The 26,056-nt window shown below is 44.6% G+C and overlaps 1 protein-coding gene across 1 annotated transcript in view; it reads left to right on the forward strand.

Moving 5' to 3' along the window:
* The window catches only part of LOC125464913 (tumor necrosis factor alpha-induced protein 3-like), a 48,933-nt gene that overhangs the window by 2,241 nt on the left and 20,636 nt on the right, over nt 1–26,056 (forward strand). The window contains exons 2-6 of the mRNA XM_048557801.2: nt 877–1,067; nt 9,387–9,525; nt 18,291–18,461; nt 19,982–20,150; nt 24,649–25,559. Of these exons, the coding sequence (XP_048413758.1) occupies nt 877–1,067; nt 9,387–9,525; nt 18,291–18,461; nt 19,982–20,150; nt 24,649–25,559 (1,581 nt within the window). The remainder of the gene's footprint in view (nt 1–876; nt 1,068–9,386; nt 9,526–18,290; nt 18,462–19,981; nt 20,151–24,648; nt 25,560–26,056) is intronic.

Here is a 26,056-nt window from a genome sequence, read left to right on the forward strand (position 1 = left end):
TCTGTTTGAATAGGTCCCAATTTCCTGATCTTGAGCATGAAATGCAGCCGCCCACAGTCCAAGCGAGGTTGCAAACATAAACATCTTTAGAAGTGAAGAATGACCTCACTGGAGTGTGAGAATTTAGTAATTTTGAGCTCTTGTGGTGATGGAGGCCAGTTTCCCCATCTCGTGGAATTTCAGCAGCTTAGTAACGAGAAGACTTCAAAGGGGAACTGAAGCCAGTTGGTAATGTTACCCTCACAGTAAAATTCTCAATCGCTATTCTGTTCAGCAGTGTTTACGGTCTACATTTTTCTACAGATCACAACTGTGCCTTTTGAATCAGCCCATATTAATAACCACTTTGTTTTTTGTGCTTACTATTCCTTGTCGCTGATGGTTCCGTTTCTCTCTCAATCCTGCTTTGGACCCACGGGAATAGCACCTGGAACTGTTCCAGCCGGTTGCGTCCTCTCACGGATTCTTTGTTTTTGATGGATACACGAAGTTTGCTTTATCTGGAAATTTAAATCAGCTTCTTGCATCTCATTAGCTAGGCTGGGTAATCAGGCAATCAGCTAACTCCAATATTTGAGGAACAAAAATCAGCATTGTGATTTCTCTGACTAGACTGCAAATTTAATCAAAGCAGGAATTATCAATAAATTTCTGGGCAGATTGACAAATCAGAGATACGCAGTTAATCCTGGATCTGAGGTTTTACAACCACTGGGAAGGAGGCTTTGAGAAAGTCACATCAATTATCAACAGAGAATGGTGGGTCTGAACTCAGCACAGAGGTAGAACAATTCATTGAAGCATTTGGTATCTGTAAATGTATCATCTACTAATTATGTTTGTATGATGCTCATAAATATCCTTCTTCTTGGGCAGGAGAAGGGAACAGTCTCTTACATTCTGTCTCTCTATACATGTGGGGTGTTCAGGATACAGACCTTGTCCTGCAGAAAATTTTCCATGAGGCATTGGTGAAAACCCATGATACAAACTTCAAATTACGATTACAGACAGAATACAGAAAAGACCAGAGATTTTTCGATCCAGATTTGCTCCATCACCAAAAGGTAGGATTAAAAATTCTTCAGTCATTTTTATTTCGTGAACTTGGTGGAGTTTAAGGGAAGAATAGATGGAAATTCAGCTGAGAATTACTCCATCACTCATCTTGCTCAGCACAAAGTTCCAATTACCCTGAAAGTATTTCTCCAAGTTCTTTCCCACTTTGATAAGAGAATTTCACATTTCCAAAGATAACATTTACAGACTGAAAATGTTCACCATCTGAACTGAAAAGTGAAAGGACATGAAATATGTAGTCATTCTCTGAACATCTGTAGCAGGAAAAGGCAGGTTTTTAAGACAAGTATAAACCTCTTCATCAGAACTGAAGGATCTAATAAACTTTTAGAATGCTGACCAATCTGCTGTAGCTTTCATTTGTTCTTGTTTTTGTTTCCTGGTATTTGCCTGCATTGTTCCACACCCAACCCTGAGGACAATTAGTGATGGATGACTAATGCTGGCCCAATCGGTGGTGCCCATGTCACCTGAATGAGCAAAAATAAAACTCCATTCCCTTCAGCCCACCACGACCAGCCATTCCTTTCAGTTATCAGCCACTGGTTCTGGAATTCCAGATCCTCCACTTCCTTCAACTCCCATCTCCCATCTCCCTGCTCCCAGCCTCATCCATATTGGTCTGCTGTCGAAGTGCCTTTTAGCTCATTTTTGCTGATGCCTTTCGTTTGAATCAGGGTCAGTTGTTCAACAATTCCATTTCTGAGAAATGTCTTTGAGACAATTTTCCATCCATTTTGTTTCTCTTTTGGCTTTTCCCATGTTACAGGAGTCACCAAACCAGTTGATCACCTCCATACGTACCCTCATGTTTCAATTTGAGGGTGGTGTTGACAGCTGGTGTTATTCCTGCCAAAGCCCTTTTCCATTTTATGTGGTGTGTAGCCCAATGCTGATACATAAAGACATATTTCTGCCATTGACTGGATCATTAATAATGCTATATAAATAAAAGTTGCTGTTGTTGCTCTAAATTCTCCAGATTGATGGGTCAAACATGTCCTCCATTATCGGGTTACAGACATCTGTAAGAAGTGAGTTTGGCTTGTTTCAGAGTAGCTTTGACTGGACATGGGTCTATAGGTTAAAACTGTCCTTATTTCTGAAGAAGGGTCTAGGCCTGAAATGTCAGCATTCCTGCTCCTCTGATGCTGCTTGGCCTGCTGTGCTCATCCATAAGACATAGGAGTGGAAATGAGGCCATTCGGCCCATCAAGTCCACTCCGCCATTTAAATCATGGCTGATGGGCATTTCAACTCCACTTCCCTGCACTCTCCCCATAGCCCTTGATTCCTTATGAGATCAAGAATTTGTCGATCTCTGCCTTGAAGGCATCCAACGTCCCGGCCTCCACTGCACTCTGCGGCAATGAATTCCACAAGCCCACCACTACATCCACCTCTACACTTTGTTATCTCTTATTTTGAGAAGAATTGGCTAAGCTAACTAAAGTGGCAAATTGATAATGAGGGAACCAGAATGTGATAGCTGGGCAGGCATTGCTATAAACGTTGTTCAGATGCTGTAAGGAGTGCACCCCTGATGGTACTGGATAGTGAGTGTGTTTTCTGGATTTGGTTTAACTGAGGAGGTGACAGCCTATTGGTGTTATTGCTGGGCTGTTAATCCAGAGAACAGTGTAATGTTCTAGGAATGTGGGTTTAAATCCTGCTATGGCAAATGGTGGAATTTGAATTCAACAAAAATCTGGAATGAAGAGTCTAATGATGACCGTGAATCCATTGTTGATTGTTGGACAAACCCATCTGGTTCACTAATGTCCTTTAGGGAAGGAAACTGCCATCATGAGGCCTACCTGTGACTCCAGACCCAAGTAATGTGGTTGGCTCTGAACTGCCCTCTGGGCAATTAGGGAGGGACAGTAAATGCTGGCCTAGCCAGCGAAGCCCTCGTTCTCATGAATGAATAAAACAAAAATCATGGTTTGGGTGTTTGGTGCTGACACTGAGATGGCAGACCGTCTGTCTCTCGACATGACTCCCTCCCTCATATCAAACGTAAGGAGTTTGAAAATGTTTTGTGAAAAATTTAGGACCTATTTGAGAGTAGGTGAATAAAAGATTAGAAAAATGTCCATAATTGACTGACTGGAAAATCAGCAAGTAAATATAGTTGGGTATTTCTGATGATTTAGTTCTGGTGTTTTGCTTTTTAACATAAAAGCCCAAAGGGATGTTGGGCAGATTTCTCACTTTGTTTCATTGGGTTTGCACCAGCGAATCATTTGATTATTGTGATGAATAACCATCATACCAAGGATTGAAATGTAACCTCTGTTTCTTATATTCATTCACAGACCTTTTTTTTTGTTTCCCATCCCACCACATCCACCCTTCCCTTGTTCGCATCTCTAACTTTTCAAGTTCTGATGTCCTTACCCTGACTTGAAACATTTAATACCCACCCTTGAGGTATGTTTGACAGGAGGAGCGTTTAGTTAGGCTGAATTGTGGCAAGTAGGGATCCCATCACTTTCGCACCTCCAGGATGATTAGGTCTGTGATGGGAAGATCCACAGTTGAGTAGAAATTGAGGCTGTTCAGTGGGTAATAAATACCCTACAGACCTCTTCCTGTTGTTGCTACAATTACCTAGAGGTGGACAAGAGGCTCATCATGTGGGTTCCGGGGAGACTCTGAACAAAGGCATTCAGTGCCTGATTAACAGCTTGGCCTCGTGAACAGGGGAATGTGCTGACAGTCATCCCTACCTTTCCTGCTGACCCCCACACCCCCTGCCTTACCATGACCAGCCTCACCATGACCCCACCCCCAACACAAACATTCACCTAAGGTAAGGGGTCAGTGATACTCCTGGGCACCACCTGAGTTTCAGTCCCACAACAGCTTGTGCCTTATGGATGGCAGCAGCTCTGTGGATGGGGCATCTGGCCCTGGGCTCCTCAATTCTGGGGAGACCTACTGCCCCTTCCCTGAGGGAGGTGAACAGAGGCTCTCGCTACCTCTCCAGGAATGGGCTCCTGTCATCTTTGTTAAATCCAACTCCTTCACCTCTGCTTCATTTTTCACACACACTCTGAGCTGCAGAGTCTCTCCAACATGGTGCATTTTTTTCCCCTCAACACTAACTTTGCAAAATACTTTATTGTTTCTCCCTTTAGTCTGTTTTGCAATGAAATATATTCTGCATTATTCATGTCATTTCATACTCTTAAAATCTTAGCAAAATGACTTGCCATATACTTTGATCAGCGTTGTTCTAAATCCCAGAAAAGCTGGGAACGTTCTGGGTTAGGCAGGATGTCTGGGATGCGGGACTGAGGTTGTGTTTTGGGTCAATAAGCTTTTCATCAGAAAAACCTTTACTTTGTTTTAAAATACCTTAAGTGTTTAACATCTGCCCGACTGCCTTATTCATCATGGTATATCTATAAATCTGTAGCGTGGCTGTTATTCACTGATCCTGATGTTCAGGATCTCAATCAACTAGTGTCCTATCCTGATGAAGGGTCTCAACCTGAAACGTTGACTTCCCTGCTCCTCTGATGCTGCCTGACCTGCTGTGCTTTTCCAGCTCCACATGTCCTTTGGACAGTGTCCTATCCTATTTCATTATCAAGCATGGTGGAAATTGGTGCTGTATCTAATGAGAAAGGTCACAGGATCTTCCCCAGATTAAAATCCAAGTCCTTTCCTGAATGTTGAGATTCAACTCACTGCTCCACTGTATATACTTTTGAGTATTAAACTTAGTACAGTTTCCCACAACTAATGGTTTGGAACAGCAAGGTGTATGTTGAGTCAATAGGAATATGATAAAGGTTAAATGCTGAATTTGACCAATTGCTGATGAGGTTTGTTTGTTTATTTTTTGGAGGGACAGGTGTAGGGAATTTCACTTACCTAATTGCCCAGCTGTCCTGTTTAAGTGCTTGATGCCAGTATCTTTAGGGAGTTAATTTGCTTTAATTTTCTAAGTGATATGATCGAACTCCTTGAGGATTTTAAGACCACAAGACATAGGAACAGAAGTTAGGCCATTCAGCCCATCGAGTCTGCTCTGCCATTCAATCATGGCTGATAAGTTTCAAGACCCCATTCTCCTGCTTTCTCCCCTTAATCCTAGATCCCCTTGATAATCAAGAACCTATCTATCTCAGTCTTAAATGTACTCAATGTCTGGTCTCCACAGCCTTCTGTGGCAGTGAATTCCATAGATTCACCACTCTCTGGCTGAAGAAGTTTCTCCTTTATCGCAGTTCTAAAAGGTCTTCCCTTTACTCTAAGGCTGTGCCCTCGGGTCCTAGTCTCTCCTCCCAATAGAAACATCTTCCCAATATCCACTCTGTCCAGGCCGTTTAGGCCAATCTCCAACTAGATCCCACCCTCGCCCTCTAAAATCCGAGTACAGGCCCAGAGTAGTCAAATATTCCTCATATGCTAAGCTTTCCCATTCCTGGGACCATTCTAGTGAGCCTCCCCTGAGCCTGCTCCAGGGCCAGTACATCCTTCCTGAGATATGGGGCCATTACTGCACACAATACTCCAAATGTGGCCTGACCAGATCCTTATAAAGCCTCAGAAGTACATTCCTGCTTTTATATTCAAGTCCTCTCAAAATAAATGCCAACATTTCATTAGCCTTCCTGACTACTGTTTACCTTGAATAAATCCTGGACTAGAACTCCCAAGTCTCTCTGCATTCAGGCTTCTGAAATTTCTCCCCTTTTAGAAGACAGTCCATACCTCCTCCTCTTACCAAAGTGCGTGACCTGACACTCTCCCACATTGTACTCCATCTGCCACTTCTTTTCCCATTCTCCTAACCTGTCCAAATCCTTCTACAGCCTCCCCATCTCCTCAATACTACCTGTCCCTCCACCCATCTTTGTATCATCTGCAAACTTAGCCAGAATGCCCTCTGTTCCTTCATCGAGACCATTTAATGTATAAAGTGAAAAGTTGTGGTCCTGACACTGTGAGATAACAAGGTGTGAAGCTGGATGAACACAACAGGCCAGGCAGGATCAGAGGAGCAGGAAAGCTGACGTTTTGGGTCTGGACCCTTCAGAAATTGGGGAGGGGAAGGGGACTCTGAAATAAATAGAGAGGGGGAGGTGAGGGTAGAAGGTGGATAGAGGAGCAGATAGGTGGAGAGAAAGCAGCCAGGGCTGAAGCCAGTACAAGTGAGTGTAGGAAGGGAGTTGGGATGGGGGTTGGTCAGTAAGGTGGGAGGGAAGACAGACAGGTCAAGGAAGCAGGGATGGGGCTAGGAGATAGGAAGTTGGGATGGGGTTGATCAGTGAGGTGGGAAGAGCGGATAGGTGGAAGAAAAGATGGACAGGTCAAGGAAGTGGAGTCAAGTCTTGGAATAAGGTCAGTGGGAGGGGAGATTTTGAAGCTTGTGAAGTCCACATTGATACCATTGGGCTGCAGGGTTCCCAAGCAGAATATGAGGTGCTGTTCCTCCAGCCTTTGGGTGGCATCACTGTGGCACTGGAGGAGGCCCAGGATGGACATGTCATCCAAGGAGTGGGAGCGGGAGTTGAAGTGGTTCGTGACTGGGAAGTGTAGTTGTTTATTGCGAACCGAGCGTAGGTGTTCCACGAAGCGGTCCCCGAGCCTCCGCTTGGTTTCCCCGATGTAGAAGAAGCCACACTGGATACAGCGGATGCAGTATATCACATTGGCAGATGTGCAGGTGAACATCTGCTTGATGCGTGAAGTCTTCCTGGGGCCTGGGATGGGGGTGAGGGAGGAGGTATAGGGGCAGGTGTAGCACTTCCTGCAGTTGCAGGGAAAAGTGCCGGGTGTGGTGGGGCTGGAGGGGACTGTGGAGCGGACGAGGGAGTCACGGAGAGTGTGGTCCCTCCGGAAGGCAGACAAGGGTTGGGGGGGTGGAATATATCCCTGTTAGTGGGGTCAGATAGGAGATGGCAGAACTACGGGAGGATGATGTGTTGGATCCGGAGGTTGGTGGGGGGGTATGTGAGGATAAGGGAGATTCTGTTGTTGTTATTGCGGGGAGGGGGTGTGAGGGCTGAGTTGCGTTAAATCTGAGAGATGTGTTGCGTGTGTTTTTGGCGATGTGGAGGGGAAAGTTGCAGTCCTTGACAAACAAGAACATCTGGGATGCCCAGGAGTGGAATGCCTTATCTTGGGAGCAGATGGCATTCTCGCAGGAAGGTGGGTGAGAGGAGGTGTAGTCTAGGTAGCTGTGGGAATCAGTAGGCTTGAAATAGATATCAGTTTCTAGGTGGTTACCAGAGATGGGGGCAGAGGCCCAGGAAGGAGAGAGAGGTATTGGAGATGTTCCAGGTGATCATAACGTTGGTGTGGAAGGTGATAGTAAAGTGGGTGAAGCTCCATGTGGGAGCACAAAGCAGCGCCGATACAGTCGTTGTTGTAACGGAGGAAGAGGTAGGGTGTGGGGCTAGTGTAGCTGCAGAAGAGGGACTGTTCCATGTATCCTACAAAGAGGCAGGAATAGCTTGGGCCCATACGGGCTCCCATGGCCATGCCTTTTGGCTGTAGGAAGTGGGAGGGTCCCAGCACTGACGCTGGCAGAATATCTACACTCTTTCAAATATTCAGAAATCTCATCCTTTACAATGGACTTTAAAATCTTACTCACAACCGAGGTTAGGCTAATCAGCCTGTAATTTTCCAGCTTTTGCCTTACTCCCATTTTAAACAGGAGTGTCATGTTAGCGATTTTCCAATCCTCTGGGACCGTCCCTGACTCTAGCAATTCCTGAAGATCACCACTATTGCTTCCACTATCTCTTCAGCTATTTCCTTTGGAACTCTGGGGTGTAGTCCATCTGGTCCTGGTGATGGTCAGCTCTGCCGCCTCAAATTTTTGGGATGTTACTCAAGTCTTCCACTGTGAAGGGTAACGCAAAGTAATTCCGTTCCTCAGTCATTTCCTTGTTCCCCACGACTATCTCTCCAGCATCACTTTCCAATGTTTCAATGCCTCCCTTTTGCCCTTTATATACTTAGAGACTCTTACAGCCTTCATTTATACTACTGGCTAGCTTACCCTCATATTTAATCTTCTCCCTCCTTATTTCTTCTCTTGTTGCCCTCTGTTGGTCTTTGTAAACTTCCCAATCCTTTGGGTTCCCATTGCTCTATGCCACATTATATGCTTTCTCTTTCGCGTTTATGCTACCCCTGACATCCCTAGTCAGCCATGGTTGCCTCATCCTCCCTGTACCATGCTTCTTTCTCCTAAGGATGAACTTTTGCTGCATCTCCTGAGTTACTCCCAGAAACTCCTGCCATTGCTGTTCCACTGTCTTTCCTGCTTGGCTCGTCTTCCAGACAATTCTGCCCAGCTCCTCCTCCATACCTCTGCAGTCACCTTTATTCAGCTGTAATACTGTTACCTCTAATTCTGTCTTCTCCCTCTCAGATTGCAGTGTAAATTCAATCGTCTTAAGATCACTGCCTCGTAGGGGTACCTACACCTTAAGCTCCCATAGCAAGCCTGCCTTATTACACATCACTAAATCCAGTATTGTCTGTTCCCTAGTGGGCTACACCACAAGCTGCTCCAAAAAGCCATCTTGTAGATATTCCACAGATTCCTTTTCTTTCAATCCACTACCAACTTGATTATCCCAGTCCACCTGCAGATTGAAATCCCCCATGATCACTGTGACTTTTCCTTTCTTATACAGCTTTTCAATCTCCTGGCGTATCTTGTGGCCCAGCTCCTGACTACTGTTTGGAGGCCTGTACACAACCCTAACTACGGTTATTTTTTTGCCTTTGCGGTTCCTAAACTCTGACCCTACTTTGTCTCTTACTATTGATTGAATTTCATTTTTTTGCTAATAAGGCAACCTCACCCCCTCTGCCTCCCTGCCTATCTTTTTTTAATAAGATGTATCTTAGCACTGCTGCCTCACAGCACCAGGGCCCTGGGTTCGATTCCAGCCTCAGGCAACTGTCTGTGTGGAGTTTGCACATTCTCCCTGTGTTTGCATGGGTTTCCTCCGGGTGCTCTGGTTTACTCCCATAGTCCAAAGATGTGCAGGTTAGATGGCTTGGCCATGCCAGATTGCTGTAGTGTTCAGGGATGTGTAGACTAGGTGGGTTATGTGGGGATGGGCCTGGGTGGGATGCTGTGAGGGTCAGTGTGAACTTGTTGAGCCGAAGGGCCTGTTCCCACACTGTAGGGATTTGATGGTATGGTTCATATATCCTTGGATATTCAGCTTCCAATACTGATCCCCTAGCAGCTATGTCTCTGTGATGCCCACTTCGTCATATCTTTTCTGTTGTGGAATCTACTTTGTTTTATTTTCACACAGATCTGGGATCAAGAATGGCAGAATGTGATTGAATCATCCAATCCGGCGACTCCTGCAAGCCATTCTTTTGCAAACATTTATCAGGATGTCCACATCTTTGTGTTAGCGAACATTATCAGGAGGCCCATAGTTGTTATAGGTGAGTTAAGTGTGGAAGGAGATGAATTAAACGGCTTGTAACTTGGTGTCTTCAAATAACTGCAGCCTCAGCTCATTTTGTTACTTTAAGGAAATCCAGGTGGCTTTCTTGTGGCAGGTTTTTCACTTGCTTCTTTCCTGAAGATGTGGATATTCTACCAAAGGTTTCTACATATACCCCAAAATTATCTCACTCAGAGCCCATTTGTCGAGTGGTTGTGAAACTATTTAACTGTGGGGATGGTTTACAGCCTCAGCATCTCATCCACCATAAAGTATTGTCCAAAGGCAATGATCATCAATGTCTCTCAAGGACCATTGCTCTTGGCGCCAAAGGCAAGAGTAGTGCTTATGTCTTGGAGCTTGCACAGCATCACAGAACATTCCACCAGGTCCGTTCCATTTCATGTCAGCTGCATAATCACCTCTCAACTGAGTCTGAGTCATGAGTTCAAATTCTACTCTAAAAGCTGAGTACATAATCAAGGCTGACACTTCAGTGCATGATTCAGGGAGTGCGACAGTGTCAGAGGGTGTCATCTCTGGGTGAGATAGCACATTGTTGCTCTATGGTCCACGTCAACTAGTGTTCAAGATCCTTGATTTTCTTTGACAGAGAGTGTAAAGTTTTGTCATTTGTTCAACCAATATTCATCCTTCAGGCAACACCAGCAGAGGGGAGGTGATGGCCTAGTGGTATCATTGCGAGACTATTAATCAAGTGACTCGGGTAATGATCTGGGGACCTTGGTTCAAATGCTACCATGACAGAGAGTGGCATTTTCATTCAATTTAAAAAGTCTGGAGTTAAGAGTTTAATGATGACCATGAAACCAGTGCCATCTGTCAGAAAAAATAACACCTGGTTCACTACTGTCCTTCAGGAAAGAAATCTGCCATCCTTACCCGGTCAGGCCTACATGTTATTCCAGACCCACAGCAACGTGGCTGACTCTTAACTGTCCTCAGCGCAATTAGCAATGGGCAATAAATGCTGGCCCAGCCAATCACACCCATTTCGTGTGAATTAATATTTTAATGTCCTGTTTGAAAGACAGTGCTGTTCAAAATACCAACAAGCTCATTGTCTGCCTGTAAAAGACCCTAAAAATAAGAGGTTCTCTCATTCTTTAGAAATCTGCAATTAGACAATATAAGAGGTGTCATGCTTAAACTGAACTCCATGTGCCCCGCTACTATCTTTGCCGAGACTACAGTGTGTTAATGCTGCATTTTCCAGAAATTTCCCCACATTGCTCCATTATAGTTCCAGAAAATCTCATTGGGACACAATGAGGGTTTCATCCATGCTTCAGGTAGGTCCCAGGCTTAAGGGCAGATTCTGTCTTTCCCACTGGTAAAGCAGCCAGTTCAAATATTCCTCATTACCAAACAAAGACACAGAATCCCAGGTGATGACATTTTCCTTGTTTACCTCCAATTTTTCCTCCTCCAGTGAGCTGGAAACACTATTCAATGCAGCAGGAGTCTCTCGACCTGCACAGTAAGGAAGTTACAGAAATTGGATCTTGATGAGATCTCTCCCTCTCCCTGATGCAGAATTAGAGACAAGCAAGTAAACTGTTGGATAAGTCATTAAGAAGCAGTTGAGATTGTTAAGAGAGCAATTAACTCCAATTTGACCCTTAGTCCTGGACTTCTCAACCTGTTCCAGGCTCTGAGGAATGTGCTCTTTGTAGTCTCCCTGGCTTGTCATTCCAATCAGCTGCTGCTGAGCTCTGTTGTGGTCACTGAGAGACTGCTTGTCGAAGCTTTCCTCCCGAGTGTTTTCATTGCTAGACAATGTCTTAATTTCAAAGTTCTTGCAGCTCACCTGCCAGCAGTTTATTGCCCTTTACTGGCACTTCCTGTGGGCCAAACCTTTGTGACATGAGCCATTTATGCAGCTAGACTTATACCTCTGATCAAGAACAACCAGTACATGTGCCACTCTGACGGATATCTCGCCATTGTGGCAACAACTACAGTGAAAGGATTCTGCCCAATTTTTCCTAGCAAGATTAAATTGGGTGGTAGGACCCAAACTAACTGAAACAAACCAGAGTAAGACCCCCATCTCCTGTGTAGAGTCTCCCTGCAGCTACAGATTTCCACAGTAGCTGCAACATCCTGCAAAATGAAACTGCTCTGAATTGGCAATACTGTTGTGTTGTAAATACAGCTTAAAGCCACTGCAGTCTATCACTTCCAGTTCCATCAAACTACATCGGGTAACACTGTTGAAAGCATTGGTTTTAGATCTGTGAGGGCATGGTGTTAAAGCAAAGTTAAAAATGACCATGGTCCCATTATCAGGAAGAAAGCTGTAGCAGGAAAGAAGAGATAAGTGAAGAGTAAAGGCTAAGTAAAGGTCTGTCAGTTCCGAAATGGATTTTATCTGGAGGCATCAGGGAGGGGAAAAAAAGTGAGACCAGTTTAGTTAGGAGAAAAACACTTGAGACTGGGTGGCATCCCTGTTTATATCACTGCCTAAAGCAGTTACACTTCATAATGAACTTGTAAACAATAGAAGTGTTATTTTATATTTAAATTAAATCAAATCCAACTTCTAAATTTCCTTTAATAGAATTTTCACTGGGACTAGTTGTAAAATACACAGATAACAGCTTGTTAATGAAGGTGCAGTGGAACAATCATTAGACTTCGTACCAACATTCTGTCGGGGTTTATTTGTACTACATCTTTCAGGGTAAAAACTGAGGACATTTCCCTGGTGAAGGGGAACCTTTTAGGGAACTTTAGTTGCTTTACTTGAAGTTTCAGAATTCCCAATATTGATGCTTTTCCTGTAAAGATCAATTCAATCTCAGAGCTTCATGATCAGTTTATGTACGAACTCAACACAGAAACAGACCAACTCGTCAGTGCTGACCAGACATCCCAATCTGACCAAGTCTCATTTGGCCCATATCTGTTAAAACTCTCCCTGTTTATAAACCCAAATAGATGCCTTTTCGCACTTTTTTTTCATTTTTCGTTCATGGGATGTGGGCATCATCGTTGGGCCAGTATTTATTGTCTCTCCCTTGAAGGTGTTGGTGATGATCTGCCCGTGTTTAACCTGAAATCATGAGACTGCATGGGTCCTAGTCAATGCTGTGGATTCCCAGGGTAACATCCTCCTGACTGTATACCCCTGTGCCGTATCCAGGAAAGGTGGTGGCGCATCAGGGACTTTGTCTGGAAGGTATGATTACAAGAATGTGACAATGTCAGGCTGTTGCTTGACTAGCTTGTGAGACAACACTCCCAGCTCTGGCACCAGCCCCCAGATGTTATAATGGAGGACTTTGCAGAATTGGCAGGCTGTTTTTGCTGTTTCTGGTGCCGAGGTGAATCCTGGTTGGTCTGCTTCGTTCAATTTTTTTTGATATTTGTAGTAATTGGCACAGCTAAGTGGCTTGCTACACCATTTCTGCAGGCAGATCAGAATAAACCACTTGGCTTTGGGTCTAGAGTCACATGGTGGCCAGACCAGGTGAGGATGGCAGCTTTCTATCCGTGAAAGACATTAGTGAACTCAGTGGGTTTCGCTGACAATAAACTATGATTTCATGGTTGTCAGTATATTGTTTATTTTCAGATTTTTTTTAAACTGACTTCAAATTCCACCATCAGCTGTGGTGGGATCATACAGGGGTCTGATGCCCACTGACAATGCGGGGCTCCCCCGGGTGCTGATCCCTCCTCCCCGGGCAGTGCGCGTCTCCCCCGGTGCTGACCCCTCTCTTTTCTCTCCTCACCGCCCCCCCCAGCCTCCCCCAGAAGGTGCGGGGCTCCCCCAGTGCTGCTTTGACTTTGGCCTAGATTGTTGTGATCACTTCAGTGGCACTTGAGCCCGTGAACTACTAACTCGGGCCAGGTTATGACCAACTGTTCCATGTTTAAAATAATACAGAATGTCAATTCCCATATATTTACTGTGGGATCAGTCTATGCAAATTGATCACACAGTAATTGTATTCTGCAGTGATGAAGATACTGTGGCATCACTAGTGGGAGGGTATGGGTGCAAACTTGCATTGATTGTGTTCTTGTGGATGATGAGATATTTCCCAGATTTTTACACCGGATTGACCCCCATTACTTGATGATCGCCTTGGCCTTATTCACCAAAGCACGCACCTCAATGGAGATCAATCTTAATTGGACAGAAGTCCTAGCTATTCTTTCCAGTGGAACTAGAACAAAAGAGAGAGCGGTCCAGCACAGGAACAGGTCCTGTCACTCACCAAAACTACGTGCACACACGACGCCTTTCTAAACTTAAAAACCTTTTGCCTCTGTGCGGTCCCTACCCTCCTATTCCCTGTCTATTCATGTGTTTGTCAGTATGCTTCTTTAAATGTTCCTATTATAGCCACTTTCACCACCTCCTTTGGCATTGCATTCCAGGCTCTGACCACCCTCCTGTGCAGAAAACCTGCCTCTCAAATCTCCAAGATAATAAAGTGTGAAGCTGGATGAACACAGCAGGCCAAGCAGCATCTCAGGAGCACAAAAGCTGACATTTCGGGCCTAGATCCTTCATCAGAGAGGGGGGGATGGGGTGAGGGTTCTGGAATAAATAGGGAGAGAGGGGGAGGCGGACCGAAGATGGAGAGAGAAGAAGATAGGTGGAGAGGAGAGTATAGGTAGGGAGGGGATAGGTCAGTCCAGGGAAGACGGACAGGTCAAGGAGGTGGGATGAGGTTGGTTAGGTAGGAAATGGAGGTGCGGCTTGGGGTGGGAGGATGGGATGGGTGAGAGGAAGAACAGGTTAGGGAGGCAGAGACAGGCTGGGCAGGTTGTGTGGTGCAGTGGGGGGAGGGGACCAACTGGGCTGGTTTTGGGATGCGGTGGGGGAAGGGGAGATTTTGAAGCTGGTGAAGTCCACATTGATACCATTGGGCTGCAGGGTTCCCAAGTGGAATATGAGTTGCTGTTCCTGCAACCTTCGGGTGGCATCATTGTGGCACTGCAGGAGGCCCATGATGGACATGTCATCTAAAGAATGGGAGGGGGAGTGGAAATGGTTTGCAACTGGGAGGTGCAGTTGTTTATTGCGAACCGAGCGGAGGTGTTCTGCAAAACGGTCCCCAAGCCTCTGCTTGGTTTCCCCAATGTAGAGGAAGCCACACCGGGTACAATGGATACAGTATACCACATTGGCAGATGTGCAGGTGAACCTCTGCTTAATATGGAAAGTCATCTTGGGGCCTGGGATAGGCGTGAGGGCGGAGGTGTGGGGGCAAGTGTAGCATTTCCTGCGGTTGCAGGGAAAGGTGCCGGATGTGGTGGGGTTGGAGGGCAGTGTGGAGTGAACAAGGGAGTCACAGAGAGAGTGGTCTCTCCAGAAAGCAGACGGGGGTGGGGATGGAAAAATGTCTTGGGTGGTGGGGTCGGATTGTAGATGGCGGAAGTGTCGGAGGATGATGCATTGTATCCGGAGGTTGGTGGGGTGGTGTGTGAGAACGAGGGGGATCCTCTTTGGGCGGTTGTGGCGGGGGCGGGGTGTGAGGGATGTGTTGCGGGAAATGCGGGATACGCGGTCAAGGGCGTTCTTGACCACTGTGGGGGGGGGAGGTTGCGGTCCTTGAAGAACTTGGACATCTGGGATGTACGGGAGTGGAATGCCTCATCGTGGGAGCAGATGCGGTGGAGGCAGAGGCGGAGGAATTGGGAAGAGGGGATGGAATTTTTGCAGGAGGGTGGGTGGGAGGAGGTGTATTCTAGGTAGCTGTGGGAGTCGGTGGGCTTAAAATGGACATCAGTTACAAGCTGGTTGCCTGAGATGGAGACTGAGATGCCCAGGAAGGTGAGGGATGTGCTGGCGATGGCCCAGGTGAACTGAAGGTTGGGGTGGAAGGTGTTGGTGAAGTGGATGAACTGTTCGAGCTCCTCTGGGGAGCAAGAGGCGGCGCCGACACAGTCATCATTGTAACGGAGGAAGAGGTGGGGTTTGGGGCCTGTGTAGGTGTGGAAGAGGGACTGTTCCACGTAACCTACAAAGAGGCAGGCATAGCTGGGGCCCATGCAGGTGCCCATGGCCACCCCCTTTGTCTGTAGGAAGTGGGAGGAATCGAAAGAGAAGTTGTTGAGGGTGAGGACGAGTTCAGCTAGGCGGATGAGGGTGTCGGTGGAGGGGGACTGGTCGGGCCTGCAGGACTGGAAGAAGCAGAGGGCCTTGAGGCCATCTGCATGCGGAATACAGGTGTATAGGGACTGGACGTCCATGGTGAAAATGAGGTGTTGGGGGCCAGGGAATAGGAAGTTCTGATGAAGTGTCTAGGCCCGAAACATCTGCTTTTGTGCTCCTGAGATGCTACTTGGCCTGCTGTGTTCATCCAGCTCCACACTTTATTATCTTGGATTCTCCAGCATCTGCAGCTCCCATTATCTCTCTCAAACCTCCATTCAGTTATTCAAAAAACAAGCAACAGAGTTATTCCTCACGGCCCTTACATTATTTATCCTTCCGTGAATAAATGGAAAGAAGTGATATACAAACTGACTGCAGCAGTTCCTGTGTTAATACAGTGACTACAATTGCAAAAGGTTTTTCACTGTCTTGAAATATTTCAGTGAGCTTTGACATCGTGACAGTTGCTGTAGAAAGGCAATCCTCCTTGCCTTTCTTTCCCTCTGCCTAGCTCCTTTCTCCTCTTTCACCCTCCATTGATGTGTTCCTTTTACTATAATAAAGTTACCCTTCTTTTGTTCTATAAACTATCTTCCATTTTGTTTTGTTTGCTAACACCTTTGCAGGGTGTCAAGAATCTGTCAGTTCAAATCCCACACACTGGAGTCAGAATGAAATCCTGTGGATAGACTGTGCAATACTGAAAAGATGCTGCCTTGTTAGACGTGCTGTTTTAAGAAACACCGGATTTATAGTTTTGTTTTAAATTTGCTGTTTATGCGTTACTGCAGGCAAACCACAACTAGTGTTTGCTGACAGGACCATCTTACACTTGAACTAGAATGCATTGGGGCAACTTGAGGGCAACTAGGAATGAGCAAGAAATGCTGGCCCAACCGGTGACACCCATGTCCCATGAGGGAATAAATTTTTTAAAATATACATATACCAGTTAGGAGCAGTAGTAGGCCATTCAGCCGTAGAATCTACTGTACCATTCAGCAAGATCATGGGTGATCTGATTACCATACTCTTGTCTATCCCTGATAACCTTTCTACATACCCATTCCCTTATCGAGGGTCTCTCTACCACTGCCTTTAAAACCCTTTGAAGCCTCTGCTTTCAACAGGTTAGAGGAAGGATATTATCAATCTAGAGTGTGTTCAGAAGAGATTTCCCAGGGTGTTGAGTTGAGTTGAATTGAATTATTTATATCACATGTATTCAATGTAAAAATACAGTGAATAGTGTGTATCTTCACTGTACACACATGGCGTTATTCACATTAAGTTAGATAAGAAAAGAAAACAAAGAAGAAAATCCAACTTTCCTTTCTGTGGCTACAGTCCCACTCCGGGCTTTCTGTCTGTTGCCGTGCCTCCGGCAGAGTCTGGCCCCCGCCAGGAATGGAGGGTTTGAATTATGGGGAGAGACTAGGACCCATGGGCACAGCCTTAAAATTAGAGGTGGTAAATTTAAAACTGAAATGAGACGACATTTCTTCAGCCAGAGAGTGGTGGGTTTGTGGAATTCATTGCCGCAGAGTGCAGTGGAGGCCGGGACATTGGATGCCTTCAAGGCAGAGATCGACAAATTCTTGATCTCACAAGGAATCAAGGGCTATGGGGAGAGTGCAGGGAAGTGGTGTTGAAATGCCCATCAGCCATGATTTAAATGGCAGTGTGGACTTGATGGGCTGAACGGCCTTACTTCCACTCCTATGTCTTGTGGTCTTATGGTCTTTTTCACTGGAGTGTAAGAGGGTTGAGGGGTGACCTCAAAGGTTTATAAAGCCCTGGGGAGGAGTAGATATGGTGAATGATAGGTGTATTTTCCCTAGGGTGTTGGATTTCAAGACTGAACAGCATATTTTTAAGATGAGAGGAAAAAGATTTAAAAGGCAGGAGAGGAATTTTTTTTTGGAGTGGTTGGTGCATGAAATGAATCTCTAGAGAAAGTGATAGATGCTGGCACAGTTATAACATACAAGAAAGACATTTGGGTAAGTACATGAATAAGAAATATTTGGAGGGTTAGGGTCTAAGTGTAGACAGGTGACACTGGTTTAGTTTGGGATGATGGTTGGCATGGACAGGTTGGAGCGAAGGATGGGTTTCTGAGTCAAGTGACTTTGTTTTTGAGTAGAGAGCTCCAAAAATTCATAAACAATTTGCATCATCCCAGTCTTAAATATTATTGGAAAGTTAAATGGAATCATTAAATGTAAGTGCTTGTGAAATAAAGGATAAAATCTTCCTGAAAAATTATTTGGGGACAGGAAATAGCAGGAGAGGCATGTTGTCATTGGATGGAAATAATTTGGGATATTTCACAGTATTAATGATTCTGAAACAATGTGAAAGAAAGGTATATTCCACTCATTTGTCAATGCATCTATTTTATGCAAATGATTTCTTCCCATGGTTTTCATTGAAATATTGATTGTACAATGTTCTGCGTTCTTTAGACAAATCGCATTTATACCAAGTTTGCATTGCAACTGAAATATCTTATTTTTCCTGTAAGGGGAATTAAAATAATATCACTATGGAAGTAAAAGTAACATTTTAGGGTCCAGCAATCTTCCATTTGAAATAACAACAATTTGTTCTTTTTAAAACAGGAAAATCAGAAGGAAGATCCAAAAGTATTTCAGAGACAATGATGCCTAGTCCAGCTGGGATTTACCTGCCCTTACACTGGCCACCCCATCGCTGCTATGCTTCCCCCATTTTACTTGGCTACGCGCGCCAATATTTCACACCCCTCATCAGTGTGAATGATGTAGGACCAGGTAAGCTGGTGAACATGTCCAATTCATACAAAGTTCTGCCTCTCACCTGGAGCCAGAATGGTGGTTATTGATTAACTTACCCAGAAACGAAGCACAAATTCAGGTTGAGAATGTGATCTGTAACTAACCTGAGCCTTTATTGTTCAGAACGGAGAACAAATAAACTCTCCAGCCTTGAGGGGAATTATCCATACACTTCAGCAGCAGAAATATACACTTTGGTCAAATCCTTTGGGGCACAATGTAAGCAGTGAAACCAATGCAATAACCTTGCCAGAAACTCCAGAACCACCTCATCACCATCCAGCCCAGCATGTCCTGTGGTAGGAGAAAACCCCATAACCCCTGTCTGTCATCGCTTCCTGCCTTGAGGCTAACTTTTAAAAATAATCCTTTAGTTGGGTTTTGACCTGGGTGTATTCGCTCACTCCATCTAATGGAAGCTCCTCACTAGAATTAAACAGACACAAAGTACATTAAGCTGTGGGTCATTTAGAGATAGTAAAAACTGCCGATGATGGAATCAGAGGTAAGAGTGTGGAGCTGGAGGAACACAGCAGGTCAAGGGTTCCAACCCAAAATGTCAGCTCTCCTGCTCCTCTGATGCTGCCAGGCCTGCTGTGTTCCTCCAGCTCCACACTGTGTTATCTCTGACTCCAACATTGGCAGTTCTTACTATCTGAGTGAGTTATAACCCCACCGCGAAGACTCTTCTAACGAGGCCCCATTTCTGAAGGGTCCTTATCTGAAACATCAACTTTCTTGCTTCCCTGCTGTGCACCTCCAGCTCAACACTGTGTTATCTCTAAGCTGGGGTCACTATGGCTTATTTTATTCTGTCTCCTGCTGTTGGACATGCTGAAGACAAAATCACATTGTTTTGTTATGTTTGTCCTCCAAAACAGTTTATTGGCAAGAGATGTCAATTTTAAGCCTTGACTGGGAAAATGACAAACTGTTTGGAGGTGACAGGAAAGGCTGAGAGTTTCTTTTGTGGAGCCTGGAGGAACCTTCCAGCTGCCACGAAAACCAGAAATGTCAGAGAAATTATAACTTTGGGCTTCCTCCCACCCTTGCTGCTATTGCCAGTAAGTTTGACCTAGAGAGGAGCCGACTCTGGATCTGGTAAAGCAACACCTGTGTCTTTGTAGAGATTTAACTCAGTTATGGAGAAGAAAGAAGTGCTTTGTATGGTTGGGGTGTAGGGAATTATTCAGTGTTCTCCAGTCTCCCAAAAGCATACAACTTGACTCCATGGTCTCTTTACAAAAATCTGTAGTTAAGGATTTACACACATTGGACCTTTACCAGATTAAAGCTTTGTCTCCTTCTGGACCTCTCTAATATCACTGTTGGAACATTTGTTGTTAATGTTTCTGAAGTTAGCCCATGACTCCAAAGAAAGTTTCAACTCCAGTGTGGGGAAAATAAAGGGGCTGATGGAAGCTCACATGATCTATTCTGCTGCTTCAGGAATATTACAGTTACTTGAATTAAAAGTTCCAAATTTCTTTTTTCAGAAATCAATGCTTTTCCCCTGGTCATACCAAGTGAGAACGTCAGTGTGGAGTTACCAATTCGCTTTCTGCTTGATGCTGAAAAATGTGACAGGAAGCAGTTACTGAGACGTTATCTGATCGGTGTTCCTGTGCCGGATTGTCATGGTATAGCATTTGTAGATGCAGCCCGGTGAGTCTAGTCTCTCTCTAATTTCCTGAAAAATTTGCAATTTGTGATTATATCAATCTCCTTTATTCCCATCTTTCCCAAGACCAAATCAATCATGTTCCTAACTGTACAGAGCGAGACAGTAAGCCTGAAGGCAATGTTTGTTTAGCCTGGATTGGAGCTGATGTGAGTGCGTCCAGGGTGTGAGCACCAAAAAGAAGTGAGTGTAATGTAAGGGGATCATTAGTGACCATTGACAGATTCTGCATCCTTTTAAAATCTAAATTGATTCTTTTGACACTCTCTAGTGAAGAAAGTGAGCTTGTGACTGAGAGACCTGGGGCTTGATTCAATTCACTAGCAAACTTGGGTCAGCACCAGATTCTGAATATTCCCCTTGAATCAAACACAAGCAATCTTTAGTGGACGAGAGATTGACAGAGTCAAGAGAACTCTGGATTTTTAAAGCCCAGAAATCTCAACACCAGGTTATAGTTCTGAGTAAGGGTCACTGGACCCAAAATATTAACTCGTTTTTTTTCCTTCTCAAATGCTGTCAGACCTGCTGAGCTTTTCCAGTAAATTTGTTTTTGTTGTAGTCCAACAGGTTTATTTAAAAACACAAGCTTTCACAGCACTGCTCCTTCCTCAGGTGTAGTGTGGAAGAGGAGGTATACCAACACTAAATTAATAAGCTGAAGGGTAACAGTCCTAAAAATGGCTCGCTGACTGCCTCCTGTTGAATCTTTAATCAGTTAGAAAGGAGACACAGGTTTCTATTGTTTTTTTAGATGCCTTTTTTTCTTTCATTTGTGTGATGTGGGTTTTGCTGGCTTGGGCCAGTGTTTTATTGCTTGTCCCTAGCTGCCCTGCAGAAGGTGGGGGTGAGCTGCCTTCTTGAGCCGCTGTAGCCCTCCTGCTGTGTGTTGACCCACAATGCTACGAGGGAGGAAATTCCAGGATTTTGACCCATCAACAGTGAAGCAACAATGATATATTTCCAAGTCAGGGCAGTGAGTGGCTTCTAGGGTACTTGGAGATGGTGGTGTTCCCATATGTATCTGCTGCCTTTGTCCTTCTAGATTGTAGTAGTCATGGAATTGAAAGGTGCTGTCTGAGGATCTTTGGTGAACTTCTGCAGTGCATCTTGTAGCTAGTACATACTGCCGCTGCTGAATGTCGGTGGTGTAGGGAATGGATGTTTGTGGATGTGGTGCCAATCAAGCAGCTGCATTGTCCTGGATGGTGTCAAGCTGCTTGAGTGTTGTTGGGGATGCATCCATCCAGGCAAGTGGGGAGTATTCCATCACAATCCTGACTTGTGCCTTGTAGGTGATGGACAGGCTTTGAGGATTCAGGAAGTGAGTTACTCGCCTCAGTATTTCTCGCTTCTGGCCTGCTGTTGTAGGCATTATGTGTATGTGGTGAGTCCAGTTGAGTTTCTGGTCAATGGTAACCTCCAGGATGTTGATAGTGGGGGATTCAGTGATGGTAACACCATTGAATGCCAAGGGGCAGGAATTAGATTGTCTCTTATTAGTGATGGTCATAGCCTGGTGTTTGTGTGGTGTGAATGTCACTTACCACTTGTCAGCCCAAGCCTGGATATTGTCCAGATCTTGTTGCATTTGAACATGAACTGCTTCAGTATCTGAGGAGTCACGAATGGTGCTGAACATTGTGCAATCATCGGTGAACATCCCCACTTCTGACCTTATGATGGAGGGAAGGTCATTGATGAAGCAGCTGAAGATGATGGGGCTGAGGACACTACACTGAGGACCTCCTGCAGAGATGCCCTGGAGCTGAGATGACTGACCTCCAACAACCTCGACCATCTTCCTATGCACCAGCTATAAACTCCAACCACTGGAGAGTTTGCCCCCTGATACCCATTGATTCCAGTTTTGCTAGGGGTCCTTGATGCCACACTTCGTTGAACGTAGCCTTGATGTCAAGGTCTGTCACTCTCATCTCACCTCACCTGGAATTCAGCTCTTTTGTCCCTGTGTGAACCAAGGTTGTAATGAGCTCAGGAGCTGAGTGGCCCTGGTGGAACCCAAACTGAGCGTCACTGAGCAGGTTATTGCTGAGCAGGTGCTGCTTGATAGCGCTTTTACTGACACCTTCCATCACTTTACTGAGGATCGAGAGGAGACTGATGAGGCAGTAATTGGCCAGGTTGGGTTTGTCCCAGAATTTCTTTCAAGTTATTGCCTCAGGATAATTAAAATTCTTATCAGTGTGTACAAGAGGTGACATTTCAGGTGCATTTTAGGTGTGAGACATTGTTTAGAATCTCCTAGTGTTTTAACCTCGAGTCAGGTTTCACACTCTGTCTCTTACGCACATGCACATGCACACACGGTGAATTATTTCATCTAAGATGTTTGTATTTTTGCAGATTTTTTTTAACAGCAGTCTGACTCCAGGTTCTAAACAATGTCTCACCTAAAATGCATTATCTGACCTGTGATGTCATCTCTTGTACACGCTGAAAATTTTTAATTATCTCAGGACAATGACTTGAAAGTAACTCTGGGATTTGCATTTTGATCAATAGAAACCTAGAGGTGGTCAGCGAGCCATTTTTAAGGTTGTTATCTTTCTGCTTATAAATTCTTTCAGTATAACTCCACTTCCACACTACACCTGAGGGTGGAGCAGAGCTCAGAAATTTTGTGTTTTCAAATAAACTTGTTGGACTATAACCTGGTGTCATGTTATTTTTGTTTTTGACTTTGTCCACCCCAGTTCAATACCACCACCTCCACAACATGATTTTTAAACGTACCAGGAGCAGGATCAGAATGCATGCCCCTGGCTCGGATCGATCCAATGGGGGAACGAGGGTGGAGTATAATCACAAACAGAAACTACATAGAGCCAATTGAATTCAACACTGAATTCAAACTGAGCCCATGTTGTTGGTTGCTTGGAGTTTTTAATCCAATGTGGGGCTCACATATCAAAGAAACAGATATAAACATTCCTGAAGTGTGGATAAGGTCTTTGTTATGATCTAATTCTTTTAAAATCCCCCATTCTTCAAACCTTAAAGAACAGGTTTTTATCAATGGGAGCCTTAAACATACCTTTGTTGGATTGCTTTGATTACTATGAGCCCAGCTGATGGCAGTTCCAGAAATGAACCTTATTGTTTGTACTGATGTGCTGGGGTCTCCCATCGTTCAGGATACGGATATTTGTGGCGCTTCCTATCCTCCATAAGAAATAGGAACAGAAATTGGCCATTCGGCCCCTGAAGCCTGGTGCACTATGCAATAGGGTCATGGCTGATCCGAGACATTCCTTCCTTCCCTTTTCCTGCAAACTTAGTTTCTTGATCAGTCAGGAATCAATCTCCGTCTTCAACAAATGCAAGGACTCTACCCTCGCTGCTCTCTGAGGCAAGGAGTTCCAAAGACACTCAACCCTTTTGACAGAATAAATTCCTCTTCATCGCAGTTTTAAATTGGTGCCCCTTTATTCTGAGACTATGCCCTCTAGTCCTAGATCCTCCCATGAGGAGAAACACCCTCTCAGTATTTATCCTGTCATGCCTCTTAAGTGTATAGGATCCTTAAACAAAATCACCTTTCAGTTTTCTAAACCTGTTCAACTCGTGAGACAAACTCTCCTGTGGGGTTCATCCAAGTGAACTTTCTCTGAACTTTGTCAGTGAGTTTTGTTTAGCTTGTAGATTTTATTGTCATGTGTACTCGAGAACAGGAATGCAGTGAAAAGTATGTCACCATTCTCTGGTGCCATCTCAAGAGAAAACAGAAGCAGAAATGAAAGAAACAGCCAAAAGAAAAGGAAACGAGCAGATCACTCCTCAGCCTCTGCCATGTGTTCAGTCTGTCAGAAAAACAAAGGCACAAATTCCACCCCTCTGTCTGCAAACACTCAACTGCTCAAGGTCTCCCCACTCCAAATAAAACAATATCATTCTGTAAATAAGGGGACAAAACCTGCTCACAGTACTCTAGATGTAGTCTCTGACCAGCCAGTTGTTTAATTGCCCACCACCACTTTTATAATGAGATGGGGCAAGCCTGGTGCTCGGGGGTTAGATTTGATCCATTGGTTGAGGAAGTGGTCTGTTTGCTGCCTGCGGTAATCCTGTTTTGTAGCTTCACCAGGGTATCAACTCAGTTTTGGTATGTCCATGCTGCTGGCTTGCCCTCCTGCACTATTCATTAAATGCAATTTGAGTATTAGTTTGCTAACATTTTTAAAGAAAACTTTGCTTCTCTGCCCCAAGAAGTACAATAAATCTCTCTCCAAAATTCATTGTTAGTTTCAGTATGAGCTTGAAGTCTGAGAAATTCACTAGGATATTGTTGTGTCTATGATCTAGCACACTCTGACCTGTTCATTTCAGGCTCATTGCTACTACAAAATAGGCTAAATTCAATTGTCTTATCTTCCAATTGAAAAACATTTCATGAAAACTAAATCTTTCAAAACAGTAATGTTGGATTTTAAATAAATGCAGCTTTGTTTCTCTTTGCAGGTTGCACATAAATCCTTTGCCTGACGATCTTAACTTGGTTCAAGATTATTTCCAACTGGTTAATCACCAGTACAAATTCAGTCAGCAAAACACAGATAAAGAAAGAAGTGGGAGAATTGAGGATGAACTTGCTTTTCTCTCCAATCTGTCTATTGTGGGAGACAAATGTTTAACTCCTGGATGCACATACTTTTGCTCAAAATTCACACAGCCATTCTGTCACACGTGTCATGATGCCTTCCAAAAAGACGATGTCTCTTGGGGGGCCAACAATTGTAAACAAAGTGGCGTCCAAGGAGATGATGTGAAGGAGTCGGAGTCCGAAGGTCCAACAATCTTTGGATTACAAGACAGCAGGAAAACCCCATCAACTCTGCCCAAAACGGCAGCACTATCGTCATCAGATAATTGCATCTGCGGTGAGACCAATGCCCTCAAATGCAAAACTGCTCATTGTCCATTCACTGGAAATGGAATAATGAATGGATTTTGCCCAAGTTGCTTCCAAGGAAGAAGTGGCCACGTTCCAGAGGGCGGCAGTAACTCTGGTCCACATTTTCCAAAAGTGGCAGATGAATTTGTGGAGCAGGGGATGGATTTGTGGGGACAAAGTTGCAACAGTTGCAAACTAGTGATAAGAACATTCAATGGTTTGTGTTTCTCTTGTTCAGAAATGAGGGATTCACTCTCAAAGTCACTGACCAGAACCAAGCAACTTCCTTTAGGGTCACCACAAGCTGCCACAGCCATGAGTGGCAGGTATAGACCCCTCCTTCACCAGGAGCAGAGACTAAAGTTCAGTCAGCTGAATGAATCTGCAAAATGCAGAAATCCAAACTGCCAGTACTTCGGGACTACAGAACAGAACGGGCTCTGTACTGCATGTTTCATTAGATGTATGGAAGAAATTGGTAAGTAGTTTGCCATTCGTTAAGCATGTTTCCAGAAGTTATAAACACCATGCAGGCAGGCAGGGAGGAAGCTGCAGAGCGCGGGAGCTGTCATTTACAAAGGAGGTGGAATCTCTGGTCAAGAGGAAGAAGAAGGCTTATGTTAGGATGAGATGTGAAGGCTCAGTTAGGGCACTTGAGAGCTACGAGTTAGCCAGGAAAGACCTAAAGAGAGAGCTCAGAAGAGCCAGGAGGAGACATGAGAAGTTGTTGGCGGATAGGATCAGGGTAAACCCTAAGGCTTTCTATAGGTATTTAAGGAATAAAAGAATGACGAGAGTAAGATTAGGCCCAATCAAGGATAGTAGTGGTAAGTTGTGTGTGGAGTCAGAGGAGATAAGGAAAGCATTAAATGAATATTTTTCAACTGTATTCACTCTAGAAAACGACAATGTTGTCAAGGCGAATACTGAGATACAGGCTACTAGACTAGGTGGGATTGAGGTTCACAAGGAAGA

This window comes from Stegostoma tigrinum, chromosome 24 (genome assembly GCF_030684315.1).
Source record: "Stegostoma tigrinum isolate sSteTig4 chromosome 24, sSteTig4.hap1, whole genome shotgun sequence".
In the NCBI taxonomy this organism is placed as follows: domain Eukaryota; kingdom Metazoa; phylum Chordata; class Chondrichthyes; order Orectolobiformes; family Stegostomatidae; genus Stegostoma; species Stegostoma tigrinum.